This window comes from Centroberyx gerrardi, chromosome 7 (genome assembly GCF_048128805.1).
Source record: "Centroberyx gerrardi isolate f3 chromosome 7, fCenGer3.hap1.cur.20231027, whole genome shotgun sequence".
NCBI lineage: Eukaryota > Metazoa > Chordata > Actinopteri > Beryciformes > Berycidae > Centroberyx > Centroberyx gerrardi.
This window is the reverse complement of record NC_136003.1, coordinates 2,540,860-2,562,569: the sequence shown is the minus strand read 5'-3', so window position 1 is coordinate 2,562,569 and position 21,710 is coordinate 2,540,860. Positions and strand designations below refer to the sequence as shown.

The 21,710-nt window shown below is 40.3% G+C and overlaps 1 protein-coding gene across 1 annotated transcript; it reads left to right on the top strand.

Moving 5' to 3' along the window:
- Window positions 1-1,076: 1,076 nt before the first annotated feature.
- pax10 (paired box 10) lies at window positions 1,077-17,076 on the top strand. The gene is made up of 7 exons (XM_071905215.1): window positions 1,077-1,179; window positions 2,070-2,234; window positions 4,321-4,403; window positions 4,847-5,006; window positions 5,167-5,240; window positions 8,513-8,633; window positions 16,982-17,076. Exons 1-7 carry the CDS (start codon window positions 1,077-1,079, stop codon window positions 17,074-17,076), a joined length of 801 nt encoding a protein of 266 aa, XP_071761316.1.
- The last annotated feature ends 4,634 nt before the right edge of the window (window positions 17,077-21,710 follow it).

Sequence of the window (21,710 nt, the reverse complement as noted above, 5' to 3'; positions counted from 1 at the left end):
ATGACTGCAACGGAAGACTTGATTGAACATGATGTCCAGCAATCTGTTGTCAGTGCTACTCGCTCTGCATTAGTAGCTGTACCTTCGTCATGTGTAGCTTTGCAGACTCCATGCTTAGATTTCTCATTGGTTTTCGATACCATGGCACCTTCGTACATGGGTGGCGAAGTTCGTGGTGCTGCCATTGTATTTTATTTATGACTTGTACTCTTGACTCTTATCAAGGTTACCGTGACCATTTTTCCAGAATCCAAAATGCTTCCAAACCGCATTAAACAGTGTTTCAGAATAAGACATTTTCCTCCATGCATGCAAACTTTCTGATCCTTCTGATCCCTGAGGGGAAGTGGGGGGTGGGGCTCACTCATTCTCCAAAACACACACGTACACACACACACACACACACACACACACACACACACACCTACACACACACACACACACACACACACACACACACACACACACACACACACACACACATACCCTGTCGAAACCATTGGGCACAGCTACATGTCTTTTCAGGAATTGATTCTAATTTATTGGTTCTTGTGTTTTTTATTTGATGAAGCCATAGCACTGTCTTGTTGCTGTAAGGGAGTTTCTTAAAGAGACAGTAACGACTACTGCAATACCTAGCCTAGATGAGCCTATTATTACAGCTTCACGTTTCAGGGAATGTCAGTTTTCAGGGGATGTGACTCAACAGATGTGATTCAAAATAAAATGTGTTCATTACCTGTTCACTTCATGTGTTGGCATGACTGAAAACATGCTGCAACTCTTCTGCTTCCTCTATCATTGCCATCTCACTTCCCCTCACTTTAAATTTAGTATCATTCATTTTCTTGGTATTTCTTGGTACCTATCTATCCTCTGGGTGTGCTTCTTCTCGTCTCTCTATTTCCCCCACCTCTCTTTTCTCTCTCTCTTCCTCCCTGTATGTCTCCTTTCTCCCTCTCTCCCTTTCTTACCTGGCTTTCTGTCTTTTTCTCTCCTCCTCTTCTAGGTCTTTGCTCTGATTGGAGGAAAGGCTGGGCTGTGTTCAGGAAGTGTAGAGATAAGGGTTAGAGGTCATGTGTGAGAAACTCACCATGCTGAATTTACAGACTGGTACAGACTGGACAGCAGCCAGCAACTGGTACCATCAAGCAAGCACTTTGCCACCACACAGCACAGGTACGAAACACACTGCCAAACCACTGCAACACTGCCAAACCACAACACCACCACCAAAGCACCGCAACACCACCAAACTGCCGCAACACCACCACAATGCTGCAACACTACACCGCAGCATCATTTATTTTGTGTTTAAACATAATGTATAACACAATACAGGTGTTGTCATTGACATAACTTTCTGTTTCTGTAAAAAAAAAAGTGATTTGATTGAGGGTCACAAAATGCTAACAGTACAGAAATTACCATTAGCCTTGGTTAGCCAGTTAGCATTTTGCGATCACAGTTACTTGCGCAGAAACAGAAACAGAAAGATATGTCAGTGACAACACCTGTATTGTTTTATACACTAAGCCTGGCAGTGAGATTTTATTTTTTTTAATTGTAACTAATGCTTTCTAATTAACAATGCAATACCTTGTTAATTAGACAGTTGTGGGCTTTCAATCTAAGTCTCAATCTAAGTTTTCAAATCTAAGATCTTTTGTCAAGACTTTAGAAACCAGTCAAGTCATCTAAGTACAAGTCAAAGTCAAGTCCCAAGTCACCAGAACCCAAGTCAAGTCTGAAGTCTTCTCTTCATGCATCAAGTCAAGTCTCAAGCAATTCAAATTGTGACTTGAGTCTGAATCAAGTCCAAGTCATGTGACTCGAGTCCCCACCTCTGCCTTTCAGGTTTGTTTGGAAGAAACAGAAGAAGAACTGAGTAGTTAGCATGAGCAGTGATAGCCACCATGGCTGAACAGACAAAGAAAAGGGCGCCACCTAAAGAAACTCATACTTCACCAACAGAAAGTCAAAGGAAAAAGGCGTCACAGTACTGGACACACTGTTGGAGTGATCAAGTGATCTCTGGGAAGTGTTTTATTTTTCCCTCTTTCTCTTAGATGGCTGTGTTGTGGATGAGGTGGGGTTGGGAATAGTGGGAGCGGAAGGAGGTCGAAGACAGAGGGAGGAGGTCGATGAGTCCCAGCTCCACCTCCAGCTGAAGAGGAAGCTGCAGAGGAATCGCACCAGCTTCAGCCAGGAGCAGATTGATGCTCTGGAGAGAGGTCTGTACCCGAGGTCCAGGCTCCAGGCTTCAGCCTCCTTACATGGAGAGAAAGAAGGCAGCTCTGTTGATGTCAAGCACCCCTAAAACAGATAGACATTCATTTATTTTGTCTAGATTTGCAATGACGTCAAAAGGGAAAGTGAACCGGAGGAACTCTGCATGCTGGGTATTTTCTAGATCAGGGTTTCTCAAACATTTTCATGCCGTGGACCCCTAAATAGACACCCACTTGATTAAGTTTTGTCCCCAGGACTTTTTGTGGGCCCCAGGTGGACAAGCAGTCATTGAAGCATCAGCTAATGGGGATCCCAAAGGTTTGTTGGGCACGCTGGTGGCTCAATTGCATACCTAACCCTGCGATGTCCTGGGTTGGAATCTGGCCTGGGACAATTGTTGAATGTCACCCCTGCTCTCCTCTCATCTTTCACGTCTCTCTCTACTATAAAACTGCATTACAGCAAAAAACAAAACAAAAGAATAGATACTGTTTTACATCCTCTAATTGGGATGTATAGTATCATTTGATTATGATGAATTCAACTATTCCTCATTTGGCTGGGGACCCCACGGAACTCCCTCAAGGACCACTGGCGGTCCCTGGACCCCACCTTGAGAACCACTGATCTAGAACACCAGACAAAGAGGTGGGTGTAGATTAGCGTGGCCATAAATGTCAACTGTCCATTTACTCCCTTTAAAGGTATAGAAAGCATGAGCCTCTATCTGTCATGGGTGGTTTGTTGATGCTATACTGAATATGTAACCTTAACCCTAACCCTAATTCTAATCTTAACCCTAAATCCAAGTCCTAATCCTGAACTAAACTTAATCTTTACCTTTACCCTAACCTAAACCTACTCCTAATTCTTAAGTAAGTAAGTAAGGAAGTAAAGTTTATTTATATAGCACCTTTCACAGAGCAAAGTCACAAAGTGCTTCACAGGATTAAAATAGTTAAAATAAGACCATCAAATAGTAAGAAACAATAAAACATAAAAACAAAGGACATAAAAACACACAGAAATACAGACACAAGAGGCTAGACAAAGGCCAGTCTGAACAGATGAGTCTTTAGCTGCTTTTTAAAAGTGTCAACAGAGACCGCAGATCTTAAGTCCAGTGGAAGAGCGTTCCACTTGCCTGATATCAGACAGAATTGTCAACTCGTTACACTCCATTTCCATCTTCAGTCTGACATTGCCTCCACTCTAACCGATTTCCGTGGAGGAGGGGGATTCGATTTTCCCTAACCAATCACTAGAGACCAACGTATCCGCCTGAATCTAACGTCATTTTAAGTCGACACTGATGCGAAAAAAACATCTCCCCTTTGAATAAATGCCTTCAAAGCAGAGTGCTGTTCGGATTTCAAAGTAATTGGTACTTTTAATCGATTTAGAACAGCCTCAATAGCAGTGTCTACCTTGTCTACAGCGGTCGGCATTGTTGTTATTACTCCTCCTTGGTTCCGGCGCACAGCTTGACAACGCTTGACAACAGCTTGACAACGGCATTAGTCCCACCCGTGGCGCTGATTGGCTAATCGTTAGTCCCCCCCGGTGCTCATTGGACCGATCATTTTTCAACCAAGAGAAACCACTGTTTCATGTCACGATGCCAGACCGGAAGCAGTCAACTCGGTGGAGTGGGCGGATTCAATGGTCTGGACCCAGGCAAGCGTTCCACAGTTTAGGTGCCACAATTTCAAAAGCTCAATCACCTTTTGTTTTGAGCCTAGAGCGAGGGACAATCAGTAAGCCCTGGTCAGAAGACCTAAGTGACCTGCTGGTAATGTAGGGATGGAGTAGGTCGCAGATGTACACAGGTGCCTGACCATGCAGGGCTCTATATGTGATTACAAGAACCTTAAATCCTAAACCCAAATCCTAACTCTAAACTAGTCGCTTGAAGAAGTGAGGCCAAAATGTCCTCAGTCCAATGATCTAAAGCTCAAATTGGTGCTCACAAGGATAGAAGAACACACACACCTACACACACACACACACACACACACACACACACACACACAAACATACACACCATACATTATCATTTCATTCTAACAGTGTCTCTCCACCTGCCAGAGTTTGAGAGGACACATTACCCAGACGTCTTTGCCAGAGAGAGGTTGGCAGCTAAGATCGACCTTCCAGAGGCGCGCATCCAGGTAATACTGTGGCATTAGTGTCTAACGTTGTGTTTTACGACCCCCTACTGGCCATGTTTGGATATTACAAGTGAAACATGTGCAATGAAATGAACCCCTTCAACGCACTACCATAATGACATGGACAGGGCTAAAAGCTTGTATTTAGAAGGGATTGTTTCTGTATGGACATGTATTCTTTTGAAATTATTTTGCCTTTTGAGTATTATTTTGATTTATTTATTTTATTAAGTACCTGTAAATTTAGCCACTTGCAGAACATAGCATACCTGATTACAGATGCTGGCACTAATATGTATTGAGATTAATGTGTGGATAGTTTTTGTGTATTCTCCACTAAATACTGTTTAGTAGGTGATACACAGTTCTTTTAGTTATTTAGTTATTCTATAGACTCTGATTTATGTTGCGTTTGATAAGTTGATTAATTGAATGATCAACAGGTATGGTTTTCCAATCGACGAGCTAAATGGAGGAGGGAGGAGAAGTTACGCAATCAGAGGAGGTCAGGAGGCGGGACTTCCTCTTCCCAGCAGACGCCTACCCCTCTCAGCACTTCCTTTAACCCCACTGTCTATCATTCTCACCATGGCAACTCCTCAGGTACACAGCTCTTCAAACTAAGAACTGGAAGAATAACTGGACTTGTAGCACAGAGGTGCTGATGATATACTGATGGCTGCCCCTTGGATGATTATGTTTATCATATCACATTGGTATTATACAGTAAGGATGTGTGTGGGTGTGCGTGTGTGTTTTTCAGGATCCATACACAGCACCCGTAGTGACACCTCTCTCTCTGGGTATAGCTCTCTCTCAGTTTTCTCCAATATGCAGGTATGCACACACACACACACACACACACACACACACCTCAGGGGTTTTCACTTCATTTTTTAGCCCCACGTTTGCGTTTTTGCTCTGCTACTTTTCCATGGTCATTGTTGGGTAGATCCAGTCGTAATTAATGCACAACGTAAACCATCTGTCATTGGCATTGTCTATGCGTTATACCCTAAAACAATTGTGCTATGCTTACTTGCATTCATTGGGCCAATACATATTGTATCGTAGACCTAAACCCACATTACTAGCAGAAGAATCTAAATAATGACAGAGAACAAAATCTTCCTTTTAAGGTTTTTAATAAAGATAATAACGACAGCATTAAATTCTGACTTTCCGATTCATATTTACCACTTCATTGGCTCCATCATGGAAAGAAATAGTCCCATTGAGATTCAAAATGTTTCCAAGGCCAAAATGGCGTAAAAACAGGACAATATAGAATTAAAAAACAACATCAAAACAAACACAGTAAATCACAGAGTGACATAAACACAACAATCTACATTCAGTCTAGGCTACAATAGGTACATACTGACTTTTGTCACACATAGACTTCCATATTAGCGATCTTTTCTTTTCAAATTCCACTTGTGCTGTTGTTGAACATTACTGCCACACGATGGCGCCAAAACACTTTGAGGTTTATGTTCATGCATATCCATTATTTGGCAGTTTGGAGCTTTTGGTGGGTGAACTGAGTAATGTAAAGGGTGAGGTTAACTAGAATACCTTTTCAACAAATGAAAAATTACTGAAAATAGGTGCTGTATTCTATCCGTCAATCTTTATTAGCCCACCTGTAATTATATTTTATTGAATTCATTGTTTTATGAATATTGGATCATCATGAAATGTCATTATTTAATTGCTGTGTTCGATCCAGTCTGGTATTAGAGTTTGATTCTCAATTTAATGTAGTTCTCAATTTTCAAAGCCTGTAACCGCTAGTGTAATGTAGTTCTAATAATGTGGAAATGTATCTTAGAAAACTCAATATTTGGGACATCTGTACAGCTAGCAAAGTCCAGCAGTCTGTCAGTCAGTCATTAACAAAAGCAGTTAAAAAAATATACTGTATATAGCGGCCATTAGTGGGGTCCAAGCCCATGGGGCAAATAAGTTCTACATCAGTTCTACCACAGGAAAATGGTTTGGATTGTCAAAAATCTGGGCAATAGCCGTAATCTAGGAAGTCCATATCAGTTCAGGTCTTTATTGTCCTACAAGGGGAAATTCATTTTGCAGCAAGGCACAATAAAACAGTAAGAACACAATGCCACGTAGTACAGTACAAATACAAACAATTCCATACAACAAAGAGTTCTTAAAACAAAATGAAGTGCTTAAGTGTGCAAAACGCAGAAGTAGAAAGTGCAACATTTACATTGTGTGCAAATGAAGCATATTTAATGCACGTGGGATACAAGAGAATGTATATCTGTTGCACTTTACTCTAGGGGGCCGATACCTCCGGCCTGAGGGGAGAGGGTCGAATTCCTTAGAGAGAGGGTGGTCCGGATTAACTAAAATTGACCTCGCTTTAAGCATGACCCAGCGAGTAAAAATATCTAACAAGGGGGACTGCTGCTATAAAAATGTAATTGAGATTGGATTAACTGGATTGGATTAAGTAGAAAGAGCAAAAAATAGGTGTTGTATATAATTCAAAACGGCAGAAAACTGTCACAACTGAAATGAAAAAAACAATATGTGCAATGGATTTGTGTTGAGCCACTGAATCTGAAGAAAACAATTTTTGATTCTAGGCCTTAGGTTTAACAGTTACTGGCCAAAATGTAAACTTTGCTGTCATCCAGAACTTGCTTCTTAACCCGCCAAGTATTGTATGCACCCCTTCTCTCTCACAGGTTTTGGCATATTGCCAACTTTTATTAGAAACATACTAATATAATTCTGTAGAAGAAATATTATTTTTTCATCTCTCATTCCATGCAAGGAGGGGGGTAGCAGGATGGGATTGTGGTCGAAGTCATGGTCAAGAGATACCATTGTATCAGATCAGAATCAGAATCAGATTTATTTTCGCCAGGTACATTTTCACACACTAGGAATTTGACTTGGTGAGGTTGTTTCAGTGCAATATACAAGCATTTAAACAGCGAGCAGCAATCAAGCTTTACAAATAGAATTTAAATATCAAATGTCAGAGACAAAGAAGAAAAGCAAGAAGAGATTCCTGAAAATATATACAGTACAATAAGTGTGTTAAGTGAGTTATTGAGGGGCTTTTAACAAGGGCTCTGTAGTAAGTTGCATTTAGTGTCTGACCCAAGTACCAAATATGAATAAATAGTGTCACTATACAGGAAATACAAATATGATAGATACAAATATGTATTTACAGATGTACAATTAGTATGGAATTGTGCTCAGAGATTCAGTCCAGAGTCAGTGAAAGACAAAGATTGTTTGTAAGCCCCTCTGCCATGGGGAAGAAACTGTTGTGGTGTCGTGAGGTTTTTGGTGTTTTGGACATATATGATCTTGTATTGTTATATTGTACAAAACAATACAGGACTGGGATCCAAAAGTATGACTTGAAAGTCTGATGTATTTAGATATTTTTAATATTTAGTAAATTAAATGGAAAACTGTGGAGGCTAAATCGGTATGATTTGATCAGACGGTCCTACTTTTACTAAGGTACTGCTTCAGCTGAACATTTGTGTAATGCAATGTTGATTTCAATAAATTGGGGCATCATTTACATTTTATTTAAAACGCATTTTTCATTTTTAAATTGAGCTAATATTTTGCAGTGTTTACTCATCATTATTAATGAGATATATGTTACAAGACTATAAGGTTTTAGTCAGTTTCCATGTATTTTTGTGAATTGAGTGTATAGGCCTACATTCAGTGTTCTAAATGGGAAACACGTTTTAATCGAAATTTAGATTAGCAGTATTTGAGTGTATATAAATGTTTGTGTGTGTGTGTGAATAAACACAACGAAATAGATCTCAAATTACAGTTAAGCCTCTTTTTTTTTTAGAGTAGTCAGGTAGTCATTACATAACTGTAGTTTAAATGGTAATATTATTAAACAATTCCCATCCCTACTACTATACTACTATGCCCATAGTATGTCAGTGTGACTTGCTTCCCAGAGTTTGATCCAGGAGACATCTCCAGACTGGAAGTCTAGTTGTCTGAATTCTGATATTCTCACACCTTTTCTAACAACAGTTTCTCCTGTCTCCTTTTCCCCTAACTCTGTCTACTCTTTGTCCTCCCAGTCTTCTTCTTCTTCCTCCTATTCCTGCATGCTCCCTCCCTCCCCCTCCACCCTTTCCTCTCTGTCCCGCAAGTTCGATTCCCCCCCTTATCCCTCCCCTCACTCTGCCAACACCAGCACAGGTGAGTCTCTTCTCCTGATGTGTGTGTGTGTGTGTGTGTGTGTGTGTGCGCGCGTGTGTGTGTGTGTGTGTGTGTGTGTGAGTGTGTGTTTGATCTACACATGTGCATGTAACTGGTTGGGATTACATGAGCCTATTTTTGTGGATGATGGAGACATTTACAGTTCAGTTAGGAAAACACATATTTGGTTAAATTCTTTATTGAATAAGTTTAGTTTTACGTATTCCTGTGCATATTAAATGCAACACATTTAATGTGCTCCCTGATTGGTAGGTTCTCCTGAAGCTACCCTACCAGTTTTGTTGCTTTTTTTTTTTTGCAAAAAAAAAACCGCCCAATTGGCCTTAAAAAACATTTCTTCCTTTCTTTCTCTCTCTCTCTCTCTCTCTCTCTCTCTCTCTCTCTCTCTCTCTCTCTCTCTCGCTCAGGTTATCTATCTTCCGGTGCATCGGTAGCAGCACAAGTACCGGGAGCTGATCAGGACTTGGGCCATTACTGGACCAGACTTCAATAAAAGTTGTCATGCTTATTCAGTAGATTACATTTCTGCCCACAGCATGGAACAGAGATGCCATTAACTCACCCAGACCACTGAGCCTGTTTACCCTATCACAACAGAGAGGACCACCCATGTAGACAATGTCCTGTAGGCTGATGTGTAGCAGCTATCACGGCACTGATCAACAGCGTCATGGATGATCCTAGCCACAATACCACATAAACTCAACAATCTCATCAGAAAGGGTAATCAAACATGGCAACACAGCAAAATAACGGCAACCCAAATTGACATACTCAATAAATCACTGATGTGAGCAACTGGAGAGAGGACAGGCGCATACAATACAGTAGAGAAACAGATTCATCTGCAATTTCAACCAGCTTCTATTTGGAAATTTAGTCTGCTACATTTCTTCACCAATAATAATTCTGGCAAAATAAGTTTTGGGTATAGCTGAATTTCCTTCAATTTAACTAGCCCCGCAAACAATGAAATAACCATCAGTCAGATGTGAAAATAGCCTGCCATAAGTGTTAATGCTTGGAGCTACAAATGACAATCAATGTGAATGGATTCCCACTGCCGGCTGTGTTTGAGCTGGGAACAGCTAGTAACGATCAAAAGATGTTCTCTGTTCTTCAGCCCATCTCAAATTGTAAAGATGTCGATTTTCTCCAAGACAACTTGACCAAGTATTGACTTGGCATTCATGGATTTGATAATTACCTTTGGAATCATACTTTGGCCGTTAGATATCATGTCAAACACTTCATGGAGGACACAAGAACGCACAAGAACTGAGAAAGACCCATGGACAAGTGCATACTTCTGGAAAACGATGATAAACTGGGATACATGGACAATGCGCTACCATAAACCAACTGCATTAATTGTAGTAATTCAAACCATAGCTTTGATATTTTGGCCTCATTTTTTGATCATTTGCTCTCCCTCTCCTTTATAACTTCAATCATACTGTCACCAAACCCAAAGTGAAATAATATAAAAGGAGACAGGTTTTTGCAGTACTGAAAGATGTCTTGTAATTTGTTTTACACCCACCAAGAAAACGACAAACGTCTTAACGCATAATATTTCATATGACTTTTGTGCATGAGATTTTATACTGTTGCTAATGACAATCAAGCACTGGGCAAGGTAGCCAATGACAATCAAGCAGCAAAGTGGATGCACAAATCAGAATCAAGCATGGACTTCATCTGCACAATGACAGCCAAGCAATGATTTACACTGTCAACCATGCACAGCTGAAGAGAAAACAAACTAGAAGACAATCAATACAAAGACAATCAAATGATGAGAAAACTAGTGAAAGATAGCATAGTCATACTGTGATGACTTATTTTTGTTATGTCTGTGCCACTGTTGATTTTTTCAATCTGAAATCCCCCCCCCTCCCCCTTAAATGCCTCTATTTCACCCGGTCAGTTAGTACTGTGAATTACGAGTGACTGAATGAACGTGAGTGCACTGTGACATTTCTGTGTGTAAGAGTGCTTGTGCGTGTGTCATTAGATGATAAATATTTTTGTGTATTTACCCTTTGTGAAGCTGTATGAACCAGAATTAAAAACAAAATATATGAATTTGCTGTCATTGAGGTGACCTTTCACCAATATTGTGGTCCCATTTGTTCTATTTCAATAGGATTTTACAAAGATTAAAAAGAAAATACTTTTTTATTCCCCAAAATTGTATTACTCATGCAATGAATTGGTAATTTTGATGCTGGGAACATGTTTTCATGTAAGGAAATGTGGTATAACCAGTTTGAAACAGAAAATGTAATTCTCACACAATAAGGCTGCAAATGACAAACTGCTGCTTTGAATGCAAAGCGTTTTCAGTGCTGCAGTTTGCCTGCCTTTGGATCTCTTGTTTGTTTCTCACTCTCTGTCTGAACAGCAGCATTTCCTGCCTATGTGACTGTGGATTTCCTGTCACTAGATCACCACACCCACAGCAAATAAAGCTCTGACTAACAGGCACACATGAAATCTGACACGGCAGGGTCCTATAGAAGATATATATATCCAATATTTACAACATTTTATACAGCTGTAAGGAGAGAGAAAATATCACACATAGACATAAAGACAGTTCTTTTTACACATTTATAAAAAATAAGGACATAACAAACTGGTCCTTATAAGCCAAGAAAATTTTGCGAACATAACTAAGCTTACTGTAGGATGATTTTGGAGATTTTCTTGCAGGATGGAGAATGTTTGGTAAAGAAAATGACGGGAAGGAATTCCTTAGAGTCCCAACAGTCTCAACCAACATTTCAAGCATCAAAAAAAAAAATTGTGGTAAGCATAATCAGGAAAGGAAAGAGTCATGTCTTCTTGTATTGTACTGGACACATGCGCACACATAAACACAACAGGCACATGAACACACTCTTGACCTCTCAGTTCACACAAGCAGTCCCAGTCCTGACCATATAAGGTCATATATTCCAGTTGTTGGGTTCCTATGGCGAGGGCAGCTAATGAAGTCTGGAGTTAATGATGTGGTGAGAGTGGTAGAGGATGCTACAGCAGATGATGTGCAGGACTAGACCTCCTCCTTCATTAACAGCTATCCCCCATAGACCAGCCCCCCCACCCAGCTCTTATCATAAGCACTTCATGTTGTTTATCTACCAACTTTCAACACAAGCCTGTGACTATCATTCTATCTGCACCCTGCCCTCTTACCAGGCCATCATTTCCCATCCTGCAGTCTGCTGCTCCTTCTTTCCTTCTCCAATTCAATTCAATTCAATTCAATTCAATTCAATTCAATTAAACTCCACTCAAATCAGTTCAACTCAACTCAACTCAACTCAACTCAACTCAACTCAACTCAACTCAACTCAACTCAACTCAACTCAACTCAACTCAACTCAACTCAATTCAGTTCAATTCAATTCAGCTGAATTAATTTCAATTCAATGAGCTTTACTGGCATAAAGTCCAATTCAGTGTATTCTTTCTTTCTTTCTTTCTTTCTTTCTTTCTTTCTTTCTTTCTTTCTTTCTTTCCATAAGTTTCTTTTAGAACGTGCATAACTGATAGTCGCTCAGCAGATGACTCTGGGTCCAAATAATTGCTATGTTCCAGAGAGGGAATGTCTATATGGGCCGAGTCACCAGATGAAACAACTTCAGTGTCACTGAGAATATTGACTCACTATCTTAGCCAGCCATCCATCAGAGGTGGAGGTAATACCTGGAGGGTCGTGTCTGGCTCCACAGCAGCTCTGTGTGTGTGTGTGTGTGTGTGTGTGCGCGCGCGCGTGTTTGCATGTGTGTGTCTTCCTGTGTGTCTGACTGACTTATTCTATATCAATAGACAATAACACAAACATAGATTAACAGAGAATTTAAAGTGGTAAAGTGTTTCCATCTTTGGTGCTCAGCGCTCATTGCTGTGGTTTTTCTGCACTGCACTGTCAATCAAACAGTGTGTCCAGTACTGTGACTTAATCTTTTTCCTTGGATTTTTTTGTTGATGAAGTTTGAATTTCTGTAGAGCTACCAGACACCGGGTGTTTAGAACAGCAAATGGAAAAGCTTTCATGAACTGGCTATACCGCCATTGCGTTGTATCAATCAGACGGAGAGTAGCAAAACAGACATTTATTTATATGATTATTAATCCATTTTACTTTAGAAGTCACCAGCTAACACAGTAGCAGGACTGCTATTTAGTGGCATTTTAACATTGACCTTTGCCTGACCTCTAGAAAGTTTTTAGAGCCATCAAACATCTGCCTCTCTTTATCTCTCCCTTTCTCATCTACCCACCCACCCCCCCCCTCCTCCTATCTGTGGTCTCTGGGTGTCTGTTGTTTGTTTCCTGTCACAGAGGAAGTGCCTCGCCCTGCTGCCTGGCTCCCCATTGGCCCCGGCTCTGAGGAACAGTGATTTTGTTGGGGGGTGGGATGGGGTGGGGGCAGGACAGGGTAGATAGATAGAGGGACCGCGACATGGAGAGAGGGACAGGGGTGCAAGACAGGGCAGAGGGCAGCAGGCAGGAAGATCAGGAGTGCAGACGTGTAAAAATAAAGAGGGATGAGTGTTTGAGAGAGCAGTCGACTAGATGCGGATGGAGGAAGTGGCTTTGTGTCGCAGCAGGTAAGCATGCAAGCGCCAATGCAGGAGAGAACTGAAAAGTGTTTGCTATGAGACTTCTGAAATTACACATATTGGAATTTTATTTGGTCAATTTGTTTCATGTCTTGGGTTTTATTGTTCATATACAGAAATAAAGTTCTGCTAAAATTTGGGCAATAGCGTGCTATTTGAATTTTTAACGGCAGCTGCAAGTTTCAAAAGTTATTTTCTGTGTTAACCAAACCCCTTCATTTTATCCCTGAAATGTCCTTAATTTCTCCATTACATAAACATTAATTATGCATTAAAAATAACATAGCTTTAAAAAAGTAAGGTTAGTATCATGGGATTTATTCATGGGTTGATTCACAGAGACACTAGTAATTAAAGGATTTTTCATGCCTTTTGTGCATGGTTTACAGGGTTATTAAGTGGAAATTAATGGAAAAGTTAATGTTTTTCATTAAATTAAAAAGTAAGGAGTCAAGATTAAAGGGGTGTTTACGGAGGTTTAATTAATTTTAAGGGGATTTTGCATGAATTAAGGGGTGAATTCATGTAAATTAATGAAAATGTAAGGTTATTTTAAGGGATTACTGGTATTGTGAGTATTGTGACTTATTGTCTTGAGAATTGTTACTGTGTGCTCCTTCCCTCCTTCATGCCTCCCTCTTGGTCTGGTCACTCCCAATCCTTGTACCAGTGTCTTTATACCAAGGTGACACTGGACAGGATTGGGGGGGGTTGTGCCAAGGATTTGGCAGCATGGGTTTATGTTTGTGGGGGAAAAAAAGAAAGGAAATGTCCTCGTCATTCATGATATCTCATGTTGACTTTTCATATCATATTATATCAACTGCCTTGTCTATCAATCTTTAATCAGATCTCATTCATTTTTTGTATAATGTTGTCTGTAATTACTCGTGGTGGTGGGAAATGTTTGTTGTGTTTTGGTCATTTCTGAATAAAAACAGACCTTATGGTCGTATGAGATCATTTTGTTATTCTCTTTGCAATGTTGTAGGGGAGACCGGGGATGATTGTTACACTTATCGCATTTCTGTCCATATCTTCTTGCTCATTTGAGATAGATTTTTCTAAATCTTACATCTGTCTGTTACAAAACCGAGCAGTTTCAACATCTCCACACAGAAAAAGGGTTATTCTGTCTCAAAGACAGGGCGAGAAATGTTAGTCAAAATAGGGCATAATGGACCCCATAATTCTCTCAAAAGTTGGAGAGGAAAAAAAAAAGATGAAATTGCACCATTCAGCTGATAGAAAATGAGGCTCATCCACAAAGATATAGGCTATTCCTCCCACCTTCCTGGAAGTTTTTTATATTTTGTCATTTATTTATACCAGAACATGCTCATAAAACAACAACAGCAAACAAACTGTATGCCATTTCATTTGCATGCTAAGATTTTTTTCACAGTCCACAAATAAATATTCAGTGTCCACCAGTGGGGGTAGTTCAGTGTGAGTATGAACTACACTTTGAACAGAACTCGGTGCACTGCACAACAATCCACATGCATTGGTGATTGTACACCAAACAAGTGGATTTATAGTGATTCAATGTGTGATAATTAATACTTACCAGCAGTGAACAACCACACCTGAACCCAAGTGTGAATTAAACTAAACACCAATGCTATCTCCTACCCACACCAGTGGACCAGCAGAGAATGATTTCTCTCCGGTAATGGGCCTGAAACCAACCAAAAAGCTTTAGAGGGGATGTAAGACAGTAAAAAAAAACTACAAAAAGCAATGTTATTGCATCAACCTGATTACAATATTACATATACAAACAGCGGCTGGCAGCCTCAGCCACAACAAGACTTTGAAATGAAATTCGACATTTACCTCCAGACCAAATCGTTCATTTCCTGTAGTGCAATACTTCAGGGAGACCACTCCCCTACAAATACCGCTAACAATGTTATATTCACCTTTTATGCACCGCATTTGAACAGTCACACACCGCAAGGCAAGCACAATAGGTAGCACGTCCTAAAGATGACACAAGGTTGAATCACTTGCCTCCAATCAAACAATATTTTACAGCAATATCCAATAAGAGCATCATACCTCAACGTGGTTCTAACTTCTCACCCTTCCCAATGCTACTGCTGCAATTGGAACACTGATCACCTAAAAATTATGAATATGTTACAATCATAGAACACGATAGAAATTAAAAGCAAATCCATAGCTGCAAACAGGTTCAGGTTGGGTTGCTGCTAGTGATGTTACCCTTGATACCGAAGCTCTGAAGCATGTGTCAAAAAAAACAATGCAGTGTACTTAGAAGCAGTGTATTGAGGCTTGATTAGTTTTGCCATAAACATCAATATCAATGATGTCCGAAGCTTCATTCGGCACATGATAATGTGACGTGAAGTGAAGCTCCAGTGCTGGCTTCAAGGGTACAAGGAAGTTGCGGTGTCGGCCCAGTCCACAAGCACTTTCACTGCCCAATTAATCAAGCACTATCACTTCAACAAGCACTACCAAGCACTTATTTCTTGATTTAGAGTTCATATATGAAGTCTACATGAGCCTTGCTTATGAAATAATAAGGAGCAGGTTCCCTATAAATACCAGATGTAGCCTATTCTAGGATTATAAACTGATATTAATAGCTTCTATGCTATTTGGTACGCAACTTAACATACCAAAGTAGCAATCAATTGACTGTGATGCTATGCTATGTGGTTGGCAAGCTAATTAATCAGACATAGGCTACACTTTTTAAACATAAACTTGTTATGATTAGCCTACTAAATTTATTTTGTCCTTTGACTCCCTCATAGAGTGATTTTTCATTTGCCACTTGGTAATAACCATATTCTTCAGCCTAGACTACACCAGCCTACTACACCACAGAAATGCTTTATTGATTAACTTTTTTTTTAAAAATAATGTGATAAAGACTGGTAAATAACAAAGTTAAATCATTTTCATAGGAAATACTATGGTAGTTTGTTTTTCACCTGTGTTAGGCTATCTCTGCAAAATACCACTCTTGGATACCAATGACCCATTTCGGCCACCATAGCCTCAGGGGGCGTGTCTTGTACTGATATAGCATCAAGGGAGTGTGTCTTATACAGACGTAGCCTGTGGGGGGCGTGTCTTATAGGGAGTCTGCAGGCTGCAGATAGACCTACTTGGAGATGGATGCAACATCAAAGTAGTACTGAGTGAAGTACTGAGTAGACTGTGGGGGGCGTGTCTTGTACTGATGTAGCATCAAGGGGGCGTGTCTTGTACTGAGTACCCTTTCGGGGTGTGTCTTATAGGGAGTCTGTAGGCTGCACATAGACCTACTTGGGCTGAATCCAAATGTCCGGACTTCGGCGGACTTGCAGACTTTATGGCCGTGAAGTCCAGGAGGGTTTAGGGCTGTCCACTGTCAAAATTTATCAAGTCTGTAAGGTCTCTCATGCGGACTTTTGGGGCGGTCCATGCAGACTTCCAGCGAGTCTGCTACCTTGCAGACTTCTCTGGCAATATTTCCCATCGTTCATTGTACGACAGATGTAATACGTCAGCTGACACAAACAAAGGCAGATGTCAAACATGACGGAAAAACAGCCAAAGAGGGTTTTCCTGTGTAAGTCATATCTACTGATATGATAAAGTATATTCAGCTAGCATTGACTGTAATCAGCCTGTAACGGCTAATGGACTTCTCTGCTCTGCACCCTTCAGTGATCGATTTATTTCGCGTCGGTGGTATCCACGGCAACGAGCGAGGGGAGAAGTCCTGTCCCATTCGCCCCTTGTATGCAGTCCTGCACCCCTGAGCCCTTGCGAACTCACGTAGTTACGCTGAGCACTTCAGTCAACATCAGCATACGTAAAACCATAGTCCACGAGGGCTCAGTCTGCGAGTCTGCAGTCCAGACATTTGGATTGGGCCTTGGAGATGGATGCAGCATCAAGGGGGCGTGTCTTGTACTGACATAGCATCAAGGGGGCGTGTATTGTACTGATATAGCCTCAGGGGGCGTGTATTGTACTGACCCTCAGGGGGTGTGTCTTGTACTGGCATAGCACTTGATTTTAGTGGCTAACTCTGCCTACGCCACCTATGTCAAGCCCGAGCACCCCTGCGTGAATAACAAATGCAGCCAGACCTACTTAAACTGAACATTTTCTATATATAGCTTATGTTAAAATTCAGTTTGCTAGACAGATAATCTTCCAAGTCCTTCTTCTTGTCTTTTGTGATTGTAATGATATGTTGAATGTATGTATTTTTGTGTCCTGTCTTAATTTTTGTCTTTTCTGTGATGTTGCAAATGGAGCTGCTGTGATGCAAGAAAAAATTCAGACTGGATCTGACAATAAAGTATTATCATCATCATCATCATCATCATTCTAGAATTTCTCAACATGTGGGCAATTAACAAATAGATGTTCTATAGATTCACAGAAAAATCACAGAAACTGCATTCCTCTTTAATATTGGGACAATATTTAGAGATCACCTCATTGCATAGCATCTGTGTTTAATTTTAAAGTAGACCTCTTTGACCTTATTAGTACCAAAGAGAAGGTGTGGACTGGTACAGGCTTTGTTCCAGTCAACTTCATACTAAGAAGCCCATTTATATATAGCGGCTGGGGTAGACTTCCTTTTTAATATTTCTCTGATAATCTTGATAATAAGCTGATAATCTTATTTTATTCTCACTCATCGATCATAAATTTCGATTGGTTAATCTTTATATTACAATGGGGAAGTTTTTCATCCACAAGATGAGATATCTAAACAAAAAGCCCAAGCCCAATAACGATTTCTTAAATGAACTTTCTGTTTTTCTAACCTTCTTATGTTCTTTGTCCCCTAACATAATATTGCTGGGTGATTTTAATATTCACATGGATAATGTCAACAATACTCTTACAAGGGACTTTACATCATGCCTGGACCGTTTTGGATTACAGCAATATATTGATTTTCCTACCCACTCCAAAGGACACATTCTTGATCTGATCTGCTGCTGCGGTGTAACTCCTCTTAATTGTACTGCATTTGATTTGCCCATTTCCGACCACAAGTTAGTATCTTTCAATGTCATCTTAACATTATCCAAAACAAATCTCTTACGTTCCATCTCATTCGGTAACATTAAGAATATTAATTTATCTGCTCTTTCTAGTGGAATTGACAACCTCCCCAGCAAAGACAATTTATCCACCCCAGACGAACTGGTCTCTCATTACAATGATGGACTTCATAGTCTTTTTTAAGGCTCTTGCTCCTTTAAAAACCCGGTCTGTCTCCTTTACCCACTCTGCCCCTTGGTTTACACCTGAATTACGTCAGTTTAAAGCTAAAAGCCGTCGTCTGGAACGCCTTTATGCGAAAACTGGCCTTGTTGTTCATAAAGACATGTACGACAACCACATACTTCTTTATAAGGATGCTCTTTCCACAACTAAATCTACCTATTATGCAAATGTAATTAGGTCAGGAGAAGGGAACACAAGAGCCCTGTTTCCACGGTAAACAATATTTTACGGCCACCGGACACTCTTGCACATCACTTGTATTCAATTGCTCAATGTAACACCTTTATGATCTTTTTTAATGCCAAAATTGAAAATATTCACCAGCAATTGACCTTTTCGAACAATACTGCAGTTCACTATATTTGCCTTTTTATGTTTTCCTCTTTTCTTCACTATCTAGTTTTAAACTCCCAACTGTTGCTGAAATATCTGGTCTCATTCGTAAATCCAAATCATGTACCTGCCAGCTAGACCCCCTTCCTACTCATCTAGTAAAAGTCTGTCTACCTTCCCTGTCCTCTTTAATAACTGATATCATACATTCCTCCCTTACTTCTGGTCTTGTTCCCTCACCTCTCAAAACAGCTGCAATAACTCCAATACTTAAGAAGCCTGGTGCAGACCCCAACAATTTGAATAATTTTCGCCCAATTTCAAATTTACCATTTCTTTCCAAAATACTTGAAAAAACAGTTGCAGCTCAGGTACACACTCACTTGATTGACAATAATCTGTTTGAACAATTTCAGTCTGGTTTTCGCTCCTTTCACAGTACGGAGACAGCCTTGGTGAAAATCACCAATGACCTGTTGATGGCAGCTGACTCTGGGCTCTTAACATACTCGTTCTTCTTGATCTGAGTTCAGCCTTTGATACCATCTCACATAACATCCTTCTAGAGAGATTAGCTTCCATTGGAATCATTGACACCTCTCTTGCTTGGTTTAGATCATATCTCTCTGGCCGCACTCAGTTTGTCCAACGTAAAAATGTTAAATCACAGTCCTTTCCAGTTACTAGCAGTGTCCCTCAGGGCTCTGTTTTGGGCCCCCTCCTATTTATTATTTACCTTCTACCTCTTGGTCATATTTTCAGGAAATTCTGCATTCAATTTCACTGTTACGCAGATGACACCGAGCTCTATCTATCCACCAAGCCTACTTCCACTCTTCCACCCACTTCCCTTTCCGACTGCTTACTGGAAATCAAATCCTGGTTCTCATACAACTTTCTCAAACTTAATAGTGATAAAACTGAGGTTCTCCTCGTTGGTACTAAATCTACTTTGGCGAAACCTGATAGTTTTTCTCTGACTACTGACAATTCCATAGTTTCTCCTTCCCCTCAGGTTAAGAGTCTGGGTGTCATCTTGGACAGCACATTATCTTCTGAAGCACACATTAACAATGTTACTCGGTCTGCATATTTCCACCTACGCAATATTAATCGTCTTCGCCCGTTGCTTACACCTAACAGCACCGCCATTCTCATTCACACCCTGATTACATCCCGTATTGACTATTCTATCCTCTTTGGTCTTCCTCTCAAGTGTCTTCATAAACTTCAATTGGTCCAGAATTCAGCTGCCCGTATCATTACCAGAACTCCTTCCATAGATCATATCACTCCTGTTCTTCAGCAACTTCACTGGCTCCCTGTTAAATACCGTATTGATTTCAAAATTCTGCTTCTCACCTTTAAGGCCCTTCATGACCTAGCACCTTCGTATCTTTCCGAACTCCTTCATATCTACACACCCTCTCGTACTCTCAGATCCTCTTCTGCCATACAACTCACTACACCATCTGCCCGCTTGACTACCATGGGGTCTAGAGCCTTCACTCGTTCTGCCCCCCGCCTCTGGAACTCTCTCCCACAAGACATTCGCAATATTGACTCTCTCTCCACCTTCAAATCTCGTCTCAAAACGCACCTTTTCAAACTGGCATATTCGGTCTGATCCTGACTTTAATGGTTACACCCACATTGAGTTTTGCACTGATGATGATTTTATACCTATTTACTGTTTTAACTTTTACTGTATATCATTGCTTTGTTTGATTTGATGATGTCTTGATACATTGTTGCTTGTTTTTAACTGTGTCTTGTAAGGTGTCCTTGAGTGCTTTGAAAGGCGCCCATAAATAAAATGCATTATTATTATTATTAAAAAAAAACTGTTTTCAGAGTCTTTCTCACAGACATGGGAGCCTACTTTGTGTCTATTAAAATATCTGAAAACAAAAAAGCACTGAAATGCATGATTTGTCTGATTGTAATATTGTGTCCATGTAAAATTGTAACGATGTCTGGATCTAAAAGGATATTCTCTTGACATCTCCTCTGGCATGTTGCATACTTTTTTATTTTTTAAAATTAATTAATTAAGTTTTTTTTTTTTTTTCATCTTTATTTTTTCTGTTCAGAAGTCATGGCTTTTGACTCTTTTTTTTATTTTTTTTTAACATTTGTTCAACACCAATGGAATTGTCTAGTGCACTTTTTTGTGATTGTAGTTTTCAACTGTTTCAATAAAAAACAAATAAATAATTAAAGCTGCAAGCAGCGATGATTGGGCCCTCGCACTTTGCGCACGTCGGGGTGTGCTGCAGCCGTGGCATCGTTACTGGACACCGACCGGTCGACGCGGCTCTGAATTTTCATTTTAACACATGTCATTTCCTTTTGCCAGTAGGTGGCGCTATGACTATGATTCAAAATTGGGCTGTAGATGTCTTCAGGCCGGGGCTGTCATCAAACGTGTGAAGTTTGGGCCAGATTTGACCATGTAGTATCGAGTTACAAACCACTTCCTGTGTTGCCAGTAGGTGGCGCTATGAGCATAAGTAAATATTGGCCTTTAGATGTGTTCAGGCCGGGACCGTCATCAAACATGTGAAGTTTGGGGCAGATTTGACCACGTACAGCCGAGTTACAAACCACTTCCTGTGTTGCCAGTAGGTGGCGCTATGACCATAAGTGAATATTGGCCTGTAGATGTGTTCAGGCTGGGACACGTATCAAACATGTGAAGTTTGGGGCAGATGTGACCATGTACAGTGGAGTTACAAAGCACTTCCTGTTTTGCCAGTAGGTGGCGCTATGACTATAACTGAATATTGCCATGTCGATGTCTTGA